Source organism: Hydra vulgaris, chromosome 12 (assembly GCF_038396675.1).
Source record: "Hydra vulgaris chromosome 12, alternate assembly HydraT2T_AEP".
NCBI classification, from domain to species: domain Eukaryota; kingdom Metazoa; phylum Cnidaria; class Hydrozoa; order Anthoathecata; family Hydridae; genus Hydra; species Hydra vulgaris.
In genome coordinates, this window is record NC_088931.1 from 76827501 (window position 1) to 76842341 (window position 14841).

At 26.9% G+C, this 14841-nt stretch overlaps 1 protein-coding gene across 3 annotated transcripts in view; it reads right to left on the reverse strand.

The window, feature by feature from the left end:
• The window catches only part of LOC124817179 (uncharacterized), a 91097-nt gene extending 77217 nt beyond the window's left edge, over window positions 1-13880 (reverse strand). For 2 of the 3 annotated variants that reach the window (XM_065814508.1, XM_065814507.1), the window contains exon 1: window positions 13529-13876. In XM_065814508.1, coding sequence (XP_065670580.1) covers window positions 13529-13736 — 208 coding nt within the window. In that variant the 5' untranslated portion in view covers window positions 13737-13876. Of the gene's footprint in view, window positions 1-13528 lie in introns of all 3 variants that reach the window. The other variant, XR_010642720.1, reaches the window with a different exon arrangement.
• Between the last annotated feature and the right edge of the window lie 961 nt (window positions 13881-14841).

Consider the following 14841-nt stretch of genomic DNA (forward strand, 5'->3'; position numbering starts at 1 on the left):
TATTGAATCTTTCTTATTCTATAACTTCAGGAGTTCCTCAAGGTTCTATCCTTGGCCCTATACTCTATTTAATTTACATTATTGATCTTCCAGATATTCTCACATCTAAGGTGGCATTGTTTGCTATGATACTACCATTTATTCTTGTCGTGATAAGAAGCCAACAACCTCTGATTGCTTGGAGGGGGGCATTTGAGCTTGAAAAAGATCTCACTTCTGCAACAGCATGGGGCTCTCAGCAACTGGTGAACTTTAACTTAAATAAAACTCAATTTTTTTCAGCTAATCATTATTGCAATAATCTAGATCTTCTTATATTTATGAACAGTAATGTACTCCATGATTCATCTACCCTTCATCTTCTATGATTAACTCTTTCTTCCAATCTTTCTTGGAAACCATATATCAAATTGATCGCCAAACTAGCATCTACTAAGGTTGCATCTCTTTATCATGCTCGCCACTTTCTTACTCAGGATTCTACTCTTTGTCTCTATAAATCTCAATTCCGTCCTTTTATGGAATACCAAAACCATATCTGGGGCGGATCTTTCAAGAGGCCCTTTCTGTTTATGGCATGGTGTAAAAACACATTGTAAACATAGTTGGACCTGCTCTTGCAGCCAACTTCCGACCATTATGACAACATCTTAATATTGCTACTTTTTCTCATTTCTATAAATACTATAATAGGCACTGCTCTACAGAGTTGGCGTCTTTTGAGCCATCTACTAAAATTCATTCTCATGTTACTGATCATTTAATCAAGTCTCATCCTTTTACTATGACTGTTCTAAGTGCTCCAAACATTCTTATTCGTCTAGTTTTTTACCTTGAACATCAGTCATTTGGAATTGGCTTCCTTTATCTTGTTTTCCTGATTCATTTAATTTACAATCTTTTAAGTGGTCTTTTAACTGTTATAAACTTCATCTTTTCTTTTCCAGTAACTTCTAACTCTAACAGTGGTTGCTTGCAGTCTTGTTAGAAGTGAAAATGTTGAGAAAAAAAAAAATCAGACGTGGACAGGAAAGGCGTGCAATTGCACTGTATTTCTGACCATGCTTGCTTTTTCTTTTTTTGAAAGCTTGACCACGGGTTTTTAGTTATTTGAAAACGCGCTGAAAAAACCCGACAAAAGAAAATTATAAACAAGCTAAACTATAAAAAACAAAAGAAATCTTAAAAAGAAAGTTAAAAAAATCAAAATACTAAACTAATCTAACCCAAAGAAAATTATGTTTATACTTACGTTAAGGTTCAATAACTTTAAAACTTTAATCTTTTCTAATGTTTTTTACATCTGTTAATTAAAAGCAAACTTTAGTACAAATTATAGGCCTAAACTAAACAAATTGTAAAGCAATAAAATTTTAAGTATTTTAATTTACACAATTAAGACTTATCAAAGATGATATTTAATGCGAGTTCGAGTATTTTAATATGAACTTTCATTTAGAAAATTTTTTAATTTTCAAATTAGGATTATATACTTAACTTTTATTTTTGTTTATCAATAAAAATTTATTCTTTTCTTTTTTTTATAAAGTTTATTGGAATAAGCAGTGACGTAACTTTTTTTCTCGAGAAAAAACCCGTGCATTTAAAAAACAAATATGGTAAGGGTTAGGATTAGGAAATTCATAGATTGGTATAATTATAGTTGCATTAGATATTACAGACATCGATCAACATAAATAGGGTTAGGAATAGCATATATGAGTTGCATCAAAATATTTTAGTTAAACTTTTATGGATAAATTGATAGTGCAAAAACAATGTATGACGAGAAAGTGGAAGAGCTTTTCATAACCCCTAATAATATTAGTTTCGTGGGTTTTTTAATTTCTGGTCTAAAATAAGTAATGAAAAGGAAGCGGAACTTCTTGACAATACACCTAACTTTATTTAGTGCATGGTTTTTTTTTAACTTTTATTTCTTATTACTTTTTAAATGAGGAAAAAGTTGTATCCAGAAGAAAAAATAAGTTTAAGTATAAAGAGATTTTTAAAATGGCAAACACAATTAATGTTAATAAAGCAATATGTAAGAATTTAAAAACTTTTCTTTCGTGGGGTAAAGAAACAATTATAGGATACACGGAAGAAAACGGGTTAGTTGTTAAAATATGGTGCAAGATTTGTGCAAAAAACAAAATAGCTATTTTAAGCAATTCTTCAGTTAAAGGAGTTTCAATTAATTTTTTAAAAGAGTTTACAGAGGGAACTTGTGTAGTAACTAAACATCAGGTAAAAACTAAAATATTATTATATGTTAGTTATTATTTGTTCAATTTAAACTTGTGATGCCAGGATATATTTTAAACTAGTTTTTCGCTTATTCAAGATCTCTTTATGATTGCACATAAGAGTCTTTCTGTGCAACTATATTCCTATTTGAACAGATTTTGAATTTTAAAAAATTTAATTTAGAATTTTAAATTTTAATTAAGGTTGATCGCCATCTTGAGAGTCGTAATCATCAATTGGCTGTACTTATTGAGAATAGAAACCCTGAAGAAACTGGAAACAACTGTGCTATTTTTCACAATTCCAGAAACTCTTTAACTAATACATCAAAAAACCGTGAAGCACTATCTAAGAAGCACTATCTAAGATAAGAACAGCTTATGAAATGGTACTAAAACCTAACATGCCCCATAAACATTTTGAAGCACTCATCAAATGCCAAAGAATAATAGGTGTTTTTCTTTTAGACGAAAACAGCAATAATAAAGCAGGTTATTGAATTTTAGGGTTTAAATTTATATTAAATAATAAAATTAACTTTCCTTTATAATTTAGTTTCTGAATTATTTTCTTAATTTATTTTTAGCACGCAAATTTATCTCATGCATTGCTAACGCGGTAAATGAAAAAGTTGTCGAAGTTGTTAACAAAAAAATTTTTTTCCCCATTCTTTCTGATGGCTCTCAAGCTAGGAAAACAAATGATGAGGAAGAGGTAGTACATGTACGAGTAGAACGAAATGGAAGCCTATCCTATTTTGTTGTATCTTTACTTGAGATGGGCAATTTTGGTGGTATAGGCGCTAATGCCGTTAAAAAAGCTATTGACAGTCTTTTTAGTGAAGCCGATAATATTTCTTTAACTGCAGAAGCATACAAAAACAAACTAGTCAGCGCTACTGCTGATGGTGCTAACATTAATTTTGGCATTTACAATGGGGTATTAACTCAAATGAAAAAAAATCGAATGTGGCTCATAAAAATTCACTGTGTGAACCACCGTTTAGAATTGGCTATTAAAGGTGCAGTATATATCTGGAACACGCTTTGTAAGTCACAGGAAACGCGGTTTTACAAAGTGGTTACATAACTGGCCAGCACTTGTTATGGGTTATGACAACACTCTTGCTGATACAGCGTAAAAGAAGAAATGCATGCTAAACTTTCCAGCGTAACGAAATGACTGCACCATTAACATATTTTTTTGAAAAAAAATATGTTAATGGTGCATGAGTTAAAACCGGCTGTGGATCTTACTATGACTAGATTACTTAAATTATGAAATGAAGATATCGACGATATTCTTGATTCATATTTACTTAAGTTTCAAATTAAGGATATATATAGTTCAAACACTCTTGTTGCTTCCTATCTCAAAGATGGTCATGAGTTGAAAAAATCAAATCAAGAGTTTGTTCAGATTGAGCTTGAAAATATGAATAATCTTTACTTCGATAGCATTAATTTTGGTATCCAAATAAGGAAAGCTGCAGCCGATGTCATTCGGCTATTGATAGACAAAAGATTCGGTTCACTGTTAAACCCATTATTCAAGTCAATGGCTAGGTTAGATCCACAATTTTGGACAGAAGATGAGATGTATGGCGATGCCAGCATTTCTTTATTGCTAAATGAGTTCAAATTTCCTCTAGTTGGACGCTAAAATGGTTCTCTCTGAATGGAAAGCAGCAAAGATTATAATAAAAGCGGAGTATGAAGCAGTCACAGCCTTGCAAATATAGCGAAAAATGTTTTTATACCATGAAAAAAAGTTTCCAAACCTGCTTCTTCTCATTGAACTTATTATATGCATGCCTTGCTCTAATTCATATGTGGAACGCATTTCAGCATATAAGACAGTGATACTCATTGATCATTGGTTAAAAATGAAACACCAGACAATGGAAGACTGCATAATGATGGCTGGGAATGATCCAAGTTTTACCTCTAACAAACAAGATGAGATTTTGAGTAGAGCCCTTGAAATTTATTTAAATAAACGATGAGTTGTTAGCCTTGAATCAGCAGATATTAGCATTGCATTAAATTATAGTAGTGACAAAAACAGCAGCAACGATGATTTCACTTCTACTTCGGAATCGGACTATTAACTTTATGTATTCTTTTAAAAAAATTATTGAAGACACAATATTTCTTTAAAGTCGTAGTTGTTTATAAAATAAATAATAAAGTTGCATTCAAATATAGTAATAAAATACACAAACTTTTAAATAAAATATAATTTTTTAATAATATTCTTTGTTAATTAATGTGTAATGCTTTTTATTAATAACAATCGTTGAAATTTGTAAATTTTATAATAAGTGCTTAGGATAGTAAAAAAACATTTAATTAGAAAGTTTACAAAACAGTAAAAAAAAAAAAGACTCTGATGAAATGCTTTTACACAACACATAACAACAACAAAAAAATAACTTTGCAATGTTTTTGACTATTAAATTTATGGTTGCATCAAAAAGTTTATTGAAACAATCATTTTCGTTGTTGTTTATAAAATTAACCATACAAGTTGTTTTAAAAACATTTACATTGTAAAAAATGCACTTGTTAACTATATAGTATCTTTCAATACATTAAATAAAAACTTTTTTTATAGTATCCAATCGTTAAAAGCAATTTCTTGCATTATTACCTTATACTTTATTTTGCAAGTTTTTGAAACATTTTCAAAAATCTAAAAAGCCGCGCTCAAGTTGTCGCAAAAAAGAAATAAATACGTGGTCAGGAATAGAGTGGGATTGCACGCCTTTCCTGCCCACATCTGATGTATATATATTATATATATATATATATTATATATATATATATATATATATATATATATATATATATATATATATATATATATATATATATATATATATATATATATATATATATATATAGATCTATAGTTTGTTGTCTTTGGGAAGAGCGGAAAAAAAAAAGTGATTCTTACGCAAACACATACGTCACTTTTAATTACTTTTGACTTTCGTCCAACATTTGCGTGTTGGACGAAAGTAAAAACCATTAATTTAATTACAAATAAATCGTTTTTTAAAAAAACCACAAAAACGCAAATTTAATTGACCAGAATGTTTTTAAAAACATTCTAAATGGTTTTAACAATATAAACAATGTTTTTATTTTTATTTTTTTAATAAAATGTTTTTATTTTTAATTTTTTTAATAAAATGTTTTTATTTTATTTTTTTTATTGTAAATCATGCGCGGAGTGTTGCTACATCGACTATTTTATAGCCTGACTCGCAAGGGAGTGCTGCTACATCGACTGACAAATAGCCTGACTCGCAAGGGAGTGCTGCTACATCTACTATCTTTTAGCCTGACCCGCAAGGGAGTGTTGCTACATCGACTGAGGGTTTGGTTGGGGCAGGCAGTCTATCAATTAATAAAAAAAAATAATTCCGGTCTTGCATTTTAATTTTTACTTTTTGACAACAAATTATGGAAAAACTTTCAGACAACATCTACGGGTTGTATATTTTATATATATATATATATATATATATATATATATATATATATATATATATATATATATATATATATATAATATATATATATATAATATATATTATATATATATATATATTATATATATATATATATATATATATATATATATAGATATATATATATATATATACATATATATATATATATATATATATATATATATATATGTATATATATATATATATATGTATATATATATATATATATATATATATATATAATATATATATATATATATATATATATATATATATATATATATATATATATATATATATATATATACAGTGGTGTACCCTCCGGTTTTTTCCCGGTTGCCCTGCGGACAACTAAAACAGTTTTTATTTCTCATTTGAGTCATCTGCAATGATAATTAGTAGTCTGGTGTAAAAGTTTTTTAATGTATTTCTTCTCAGGTGAAAATACAGAAAGAAAAAAATTTTAACGCCTGACTACTAAAATATGTTTAATAAGAAGCAATTTATTTAAAAGTGAATAACAAAAATGCTGAGTAAATGCAATTGCTTTTTTTTTACCCGATCTGATATCTGTATCGTTCGGTTTCTTTTCGTTAATCTTAACAAAGGTTTCATTAGAAGAAGCAAAAAAATTGAAAGCCAAAAATGCAAAGATATGTTTTATACAAAGAAAAATATTTTATTATTTTCTCTCAACTTCAATTGAATTTTATTTAGCTGAATGTTTAAAATATTATGTTTTTAATGTTTTAAACACTTTTTATTATACTAAGACTTTTTTTTTTATGAAAAAAGAATTTCCACATGCATCATTAGTTGCGTTCTAATAATGATTTTTTTACATGCATCTTAACAATGTTTTTTATTTTGTTAATTTTGTTTGAAAAAGTTAAAATAAAAATTTAATTTACAAATAAAAACAAAAGAGATTCAGTGTTATTAATGATTTAACTGCCCATTTAGGTGATTCAAAATGTAACTATAAGGTTTTAAAAAAAGATACAATAGCATTTAGAAATGTAAGAAAATGTAATTTTAAAACTCATTTAAAATTAATAAGAAATATGCATCAAAATGCAACAGCAACAATTGAAAAAAAAACCGTCCCACTTTGAAGAATTAAATCATGTTGGCTTTCTTTTTATTAGGTTTGGTGAAATAACGCACCGTAGTGTACTCATTGCTAAACTACTTAAAATGCTTTTTAAAGTTTTCTTTTAACTAATCGCAATGAATAAAATTTTTTTGATCAAAATATGGTTCTATCAATAAACACACTTTTGTAAGTAACAAACTGTCTGGTCATCCAGCCGGGCTACTGACCGGTGTTTTTTTATCAAATTTCAGTCGTCCTTGGAGAAAACGAGTCGTCCCATGCCACTGGAGGACCATAAGGGTACACCCCTGATATATATGTACACACACACACACATATATATCGTACACCCAGATCAAGGGTGCCACAAGTCAAAAAAGGTCAAACTGAGAAAATCAGGGTTGAAGTTTTAAGTTTTTAATATTTTTTCCAACTAAGAGTGCCATTTGTATCTGTCATTTTGTAAACATCCGTTTTAGACTTGTGGTATTTTGTCACCATGTACAACACATAACATACTAACAAATGACATTCACAACTCAATATCCATAATTTTTGACTTGTGGCACCCTTGATCTGGGTGTACGATATGTATAACTGTTTTATATATATATATATATATATATATATATATATTATATATTATATATATATATATATATATATATATATATACATATATATTTAACTGTCTATTAATATAGGAGATACAAAATCGTCTTTTGAAAGTCAGTATATACAACATCTGCTGTTAAATATTTGTCTAGTGCAATACTCCAAATCATTTATAGATTCTAAAAGACTTGTATAAGTGGTGCGTTTCTTGAGAAAACCATATTGATAGTGGGTTGCTAGGTTATGGTGAGTTAAATACTTAATAATATCTAAGTTGAAAATTCTTTTGAATGCTCAACAACAGATGCATGCAAGTAATAAATATTATGCTCTATCGCAACACCAGCATGCAGGCCTTGTTACAAGATTTCACTGCGTAACGAAAACGCGTAACGCATTTCTAAGAAACTCAACTCAGCAAATATATTTTGTATTGTTAGAAGTTGTATTGCGTCACTAGCATCTTTTCAAGTACCACATTGTAATTAAAGTTATTTTATTAACGCGTTAAAAATCATACAAACAGTTTTTTTTTCTCACTATAAAAAAAGTTACAAATAAAATCTAAGTTCTTATTTAAAAAAACATTTTTTTTTTTTTTTCCAAATATAAACTAAATTTTATTTTGAAAAAAATATTTTTTTCATGAAACATAAAATAATATTTGTTTATTTTCTTATAATTTTACAGTTGGTTTTTGGTTATTTTATTAACTGTTAATAAATTTTTTCTTATTTATTTTGTGAACTCTTTTTAATGATGTTTTTAAACAATAAAGTTTTTTTTTTTATTATTTATTAGTTACTGATAATGTATTCATGATCATTATTTATTTTCATAAATTAAACGAACATCATTAAAACTTTACGTTATTGAATTAACAATAAACAAAATATCTTACTAATAAAATATTTACATCAAAATAAATCGTGCATTTTTTAAACTATTATAACAAAAAGTAATTTTTATATTTAAAAAAGGATTTATATATTTAATAGCTTAAGATAAAACTTAAAACACTTTAATTTTTTTAACTAATTTTTAACAACAACAACAAAAATTATTAAACAAACTTTTTCTTTAACAAAAAATCTATTAGTTTACAATTGCGGTTAAATGCTTTTACTTACGACTTTATTTCTTCTGAATAAACGTCACGTTAACGACATCAAAAGATAATTTTTTTTGTGTAGCTCAAAACTGCTGAACGCGTAGGCAAATCACCTTTTTGCAGGCAAAATGCGAGCTGCGTAACGCTTCTTAACAAGACCCGAGCATGGCTTTGTAAAGAAGAGAGCTTGTGTAATTAATATGGTGAATGCGTGGTCTTTGAACTTTTAAACCAAGACTTTATAGATTTTTTTAAATAAACTTTGTGAAATTTATTTAACTCTATTATTCGTTTAAACTTCTAGTTTAAATATGTTATTTGTATAATTTTTTTTTACAGATAATTTTGATTTTAAACCAATTTGTAAATGATTATAAATAAAATAAAGAGTATTGTAGGATGTCATAACGCATAAATAACCATATAGGTGTTTCGTGATTCAACTCGATACAGCATCTATATTACTATTACTAACTAACAATAGAGGTTTTTAAAATGATTTTAATGAGCATTTTAATGGGGGTTTTTTCTTTAACTTCAGAGGTTGAAGTTATTATTATTCGAAATTGTTATTTAAAAGAACATTATTTCAACTTTATATATTTTTTTTCATTCAATCATTTTAATCTTTTTTCTCATAACTTTACCATCAGGATCCACCTTTTGCAAAGTCATTGCAAAAAATGAATTATTTTGAATAAATTTAAAATTATAAATTATCTGTTTCAAATTTAAAAAAAAAACATTAATTTTATATAAAATTATTATTATTATAATAATACGATGTTATTAATTTTCAAGCATTAACTTATTTTTGTATGTATAAAGTTGAGTCATGAAGAACTATTAGTAGACAAAAATGACAAAAATGGTATAAAGCTGAAATTTTGTAGAGAGAAAATAGACAGTCTTTGGATGAGTGTAAAAAAAAGCCCCACTTATTGTGCTACAGGAACGTCCTTTTTGAGGCAATTTGGGGTAAAAAAAAGTGACAATTTTGACAGCACTAAAATATCATAAACTATATGTTGTTGGATAGAAAATTTTATGCTGATCAATATTTATAAATAAACTATGACTTGAAAACAATCATTTTTTAAGTTATTTATGTTTTTAAAATGTAAAAGCATTAAAATACTACATTTTTTTGTTTTCATAACATAATAACTTTTGTCTGTGCATAACTTTAAACAGGAAAAAAAAAAGTGAAGATGTCGAGTCGCATCATGACCATGCATGAACAAATAACAGATTTTCTCTAAAATCCATTACTCAAGATTAAGCATCTTTTATACTCCAGAGTTTTTCTTGCTTTCATGATTAAAAAACCTCATTTAATTCATCTTTCCAATGATACATTGCATCACTGCTATATCAGTATCATTAGCAACAACAATGCATGGTGAAATTTCTTTTGCAACCTCCAATGATTTAAAGACAATTTCTTGTCGGCATCCCCCATATGCTTCTTGGCCATCTCGTTTAAAATAACCTGACAAAAAAAAATTAATTGTGCTTCATTGTGTGAATTTGATAGATAATGCTCTTGTGAGTACAGAACCTAATTATTTTCTTATATGACAAGATTTTGGAAATAACCTTTGTATTTTGTTCTTCTGATGTGTTTTTCAGATTTAATTGAAGACCCTTTATTATAACCATCAAATATAATATAAGTGGTGGCATAATTTTTATTTATGTAGCTGATGTAGGTCTCAACAATTTTGATAAATCTCTCATCTTTGTTTCAAAGAACTCTGTGAAGTAAGGAACCTCTGTCAAGGACATATTTGCACAAACTGACGTTTGTACTTGATTTAATTTAGTTGTCAGGAAAAATCACTTTGCCCAAAGATGATTTTTTCATAATTAAAGTATAGTTCAATGTCATCTTCTTTTTCTGCAATTGCTACAAGCCTATTAAAAAGGTGTGTTGAATCGACACAACAATTAGTTTGTTTGTCTAGTTTTACGCTATTGGTCAAAATATCCCAAGAAAAAAAAAATTCTTTTTTTTAAACTTTCCTTCATTGAACTTAAGATCGTCAAGAAAAGTTTGTAGACAAACACCTATGTTCTCAGCCTTGTCACAGTTGACAAGATCTTAACCATTGACTGACACAACACATATAGTTAATGAATATAGATTTCTATCATCAGTATTGAAAGAATTTCTTAAAGCAAACCAATCATAATATAACTCACAATATTCATAATCAAATAATAATCTTTTAATACCATTTCTTTATTGTTTTCTATAATTCTAATGTTAAATCCAGATAATTTATGTATTGTTTCATGAACACTTACAGAATAACATATGCTCATTGTCCATAAGTTGCATACATTTTCATCAAATCCTATACCTCTAGTTAATCACTATTGCATTTTAAACAACCCATTACGGTCTGCTCAATTACGAGATCTGAAGATACTCCAGCCTAATACCTTGCAGATCGGCGCATTGCGATTGTGCACACTATATTGAGGTTCTGATATTTTATAACACCAAGCGCATTCTGTCATAACGGCTGACCAAACGTAATACAGGGAGTAATTATTTTATATTTATTGGCTTCATCAATAATGAACAACAGGGTAGAATATATGCATGTTTCATCTGAAGAATTTCAGTCAAAGAAATTTAAGTTAAGAAATTAAGAATAATAAGGTAAAAATTTGATGGATGCTTTTTTCATAAGATGTTGTTGATTGTGATGTAGTATGCAATACATATAAATCTGTATATTCTCTAGTAACGGATATACAAATTTATTTACATCTATTTCTCTGCTTTCGCTCTTAACTATACTTGCATGGACAACAATAATACCATACAAACTAAATTAGATTGACCAGAGAGTTCACCAAAAAAATATGATTACCATAATGTTCAAGTTATTTTTGTTTTAAAGATTTCATTGAGTAATACGAATAACCATAACTTAGTTCTTTCATTTTAATGTGCATATCCAAAAGGGTATAAAGTTTGCAGTCAGTTCCTTCCTCTAAACAGAAAAAGAATTTTTCAAAATTTTCAAACATAATGAGATCTAATGGTCATCCGCGTTGGTTACCAATTTTAGTTTCAAGCCTAAAGTTGTTCATACACCAAATATGATTATGTTGGCTTCTTCTGCTACAAGATCATAACAAGATATCAAACGCGAATGTACAGCATTTCCCCAATCGTCCTCTCTATTCAAAGATCATTCAATCATTTTGTTAATCAATGGTATGGTTTCAACTTTAGCAATCTGTGAATGTTTGTACTTAAAAAGTAGACTTTTTAAGTACATACATTCAAGTAGACTTTTTAAGTACAAAGTAGACTTTGTAAGTAAAAATAAAATATTTTGATTTCCAATGGAATACCTCTTCAAATGAGGATCATAGTTTCTTTCTTGGTACAGTTAATGATTGATCTTTAAGACTATCCACAAATTTTTTTCTACAGCTATGATGGACTAGTACTGTTGTAGTATTATGCATGTTCTTTCATAACTGGTCTTTAAGATAACTTAAAATGTGCAAAAATAACTTTTCTGGTATATTTTCTTATCCCAAACTTTTTTTAATAACAATTTTATTTTTAAAATATACAACCAAGCATATGTTTGATAGCATAAATAAATAATTACAAACAATTCGGCAAAATGTCATTAGTGAATATGAGTTATTATGTGCAAGCTGAAGTTTTAACAAACTGGGCGAAAAATCTTCTTTGTAAGATTGTTTGTGTAAACATACTTTAACCTGCATAGTTCATTCATACTCTGTTCTTCTTTTAATCGAATTTTTTGAGACCTATTTCATATACTTTGATGTAACTTTCTTTGTCAAAGCCAAGCTTGCACAATACACAAACAACACTCATTTTTAAAATTAATTTTTAATTATTGACAACAAGTTTTTTTTAAATGCCTGTCAGTAGCCAGGTAGGATGACCAGACAGTTACAAAAATGGGTTTAGTAATAAAACCATATTTTGATCTATGAAATTTTATTACCTGTGATTATTTAAAAGAAAACTTTAAAAAGCATTTAAAGTAGTATACACTTTGTTTAACAATTAGTATACTACAATGCATTATATAATTTTACCAAACTTAATAAAAAGAAGCCGACAATTTAATATTTAATTAATGTAAGATTTTTCCATAAGACTGAGATTAGTCATGTCATAAATTTGGGATAACCATATGCTGACTCTAATGTATAAATATATAATCTATATATAAATACATGTTTAGATAACATGTCTTAAATTATTCTTTGTTTTTTTTTTTTTCTTCTTTTTCTGAATATGTATGTTATAAAGATAGGCAAAACTAGTGAGCAATTGCCGATCTATTTACACTATAGTGTGTATATACATATATATATATATATATATATATATATATATATATATATATATATATATATTATATATATATATATATATACATTTTTTCAAAGTTATTTAAGGGGTTGTCCATTAATCATGTCAAAAAAATAGAGGGATTGGGTCTGAAAATTTTTGACAATTGTTGAGGAGGGGAGAACAAGAAAAGTTGACATCAGCAATCTAACTTTTGTTAAGAAATTCAATCACTTAAAAAAGGGGAAAAAAAAAGGATTTTTTTTCTATTTCAATTTTATTAGGTAGGAGGGGTAGTTAAAAATCGCTAAAAAAAACTGTTGACATAATTCAGCTCCTAAGACCTTTTAAGGTTTTTTAAAAAAAGGATATTCAAAGTTTTTATAAAGTAATGTGAACCACGCACAGTAACAGCTTCTAAATTTTATATCACAAAATTTTTATAAAAAAAAAACTGTGTTAATTTTAAACATTTAAATTAATATAAACATTTTATTCTAATGTATGATAAAAGTATATGATATTATTAAACCAATGTGTAATTAACATTTAAGTAATAAAAATATGAGTAACCTCTGAATAATTTTTTTGCATTCCATAAACAACGCAGTGTGTATGAATGATCTGAAAGTGGTTCTAAACTTTTTATTCTGTTTCCAAAAGCAAGCATTGAAATAAATTTACTATTTTGTTGATCATGAGATGACAACTTTTTACATTCATATAACTCTTTTTCCGTTCTTGGATTTCTTTTTAAGAGTATTTGTTTAGTGGTTTCCATTCCACTTATTGATTAGAATGCAAAAGAAGCAAGCAAATGGTAGTTGCTAAAAAAACTTTAAAAAAAAGCTCACCAGAATGTTTGACACCACGCAAAACAACACGAACTATTAAATTCATGTTACCGTGTGCCATGTGGTTTAGAAGTATTACCTTTTTTTTCTGCAGGCATATCACAATCTATGGTACATAATTTTGTTTATAAAATTTCCTTTTTCACGATAAAAAATGGTTTTTTAAGTATTATAATTTGAAAAAGTAAACAGCTTATATATATATTATAATATTAATGTACTTTTATTAATCTGAATCAGATTGATAAAAGTACATTAATAGAATATTGGTAAAAATTTTAATATAAATTTTGGTATAATAACTATTATAACTATTTATTTTTTCAAATTATAAATACCTAAAAAACGAAAATCAAAATCTTTTTGCAGGAAAAAAAATCTTTTCGCAGATTGCCAAATAGAGCCATTCGGCTTATATCTATGTTTAAAAAGTAAATTTAGTAATAATTTTTTTACGTAATTACTATTTCAACTGTTATTAATGTCTTGTTTTTTTATTTATATATATTTTTTTAATGTTTATATTAATTTTTTTTGTAATTATTATTTATTGCAATCACTTTTACGAACCAAGAATTAGCAATTTTGCTTTCCGTTTAGTTAAAATGAAAGTTTTTAATACATGAGCCTAATATTTTTAATGTAATTTGCTTTAAATTAAAATGTAAAAACAATCTAATACCTTTTCATAATTTGTTTACCAAAAAAAAAAAAAAAAAAAGAAATACAATTTACGAAATGATAACGACATTTATCAATCAGTTAATCAAACTCATTATGTAAAATATTGTATTTCATTTCGGGGAGCTTTTCTTTAGAATAAAATAGTTTAAAAAACTTTGACTTTTCTAAAGAGTTTAGCTATCTTTTTTTTAAACAAAAACTTAAAAAAGTTATTTTTTTTTAGATGATGTATCGATTTCCTTTTAACTTCTTTTAAAATTTAACAATTATATTTTTTAATTGTTATTACAGGGTTTATGCGAAATATAAAACATTTTTTAAGTAAATATAAAACATTTTTTAAGAAAA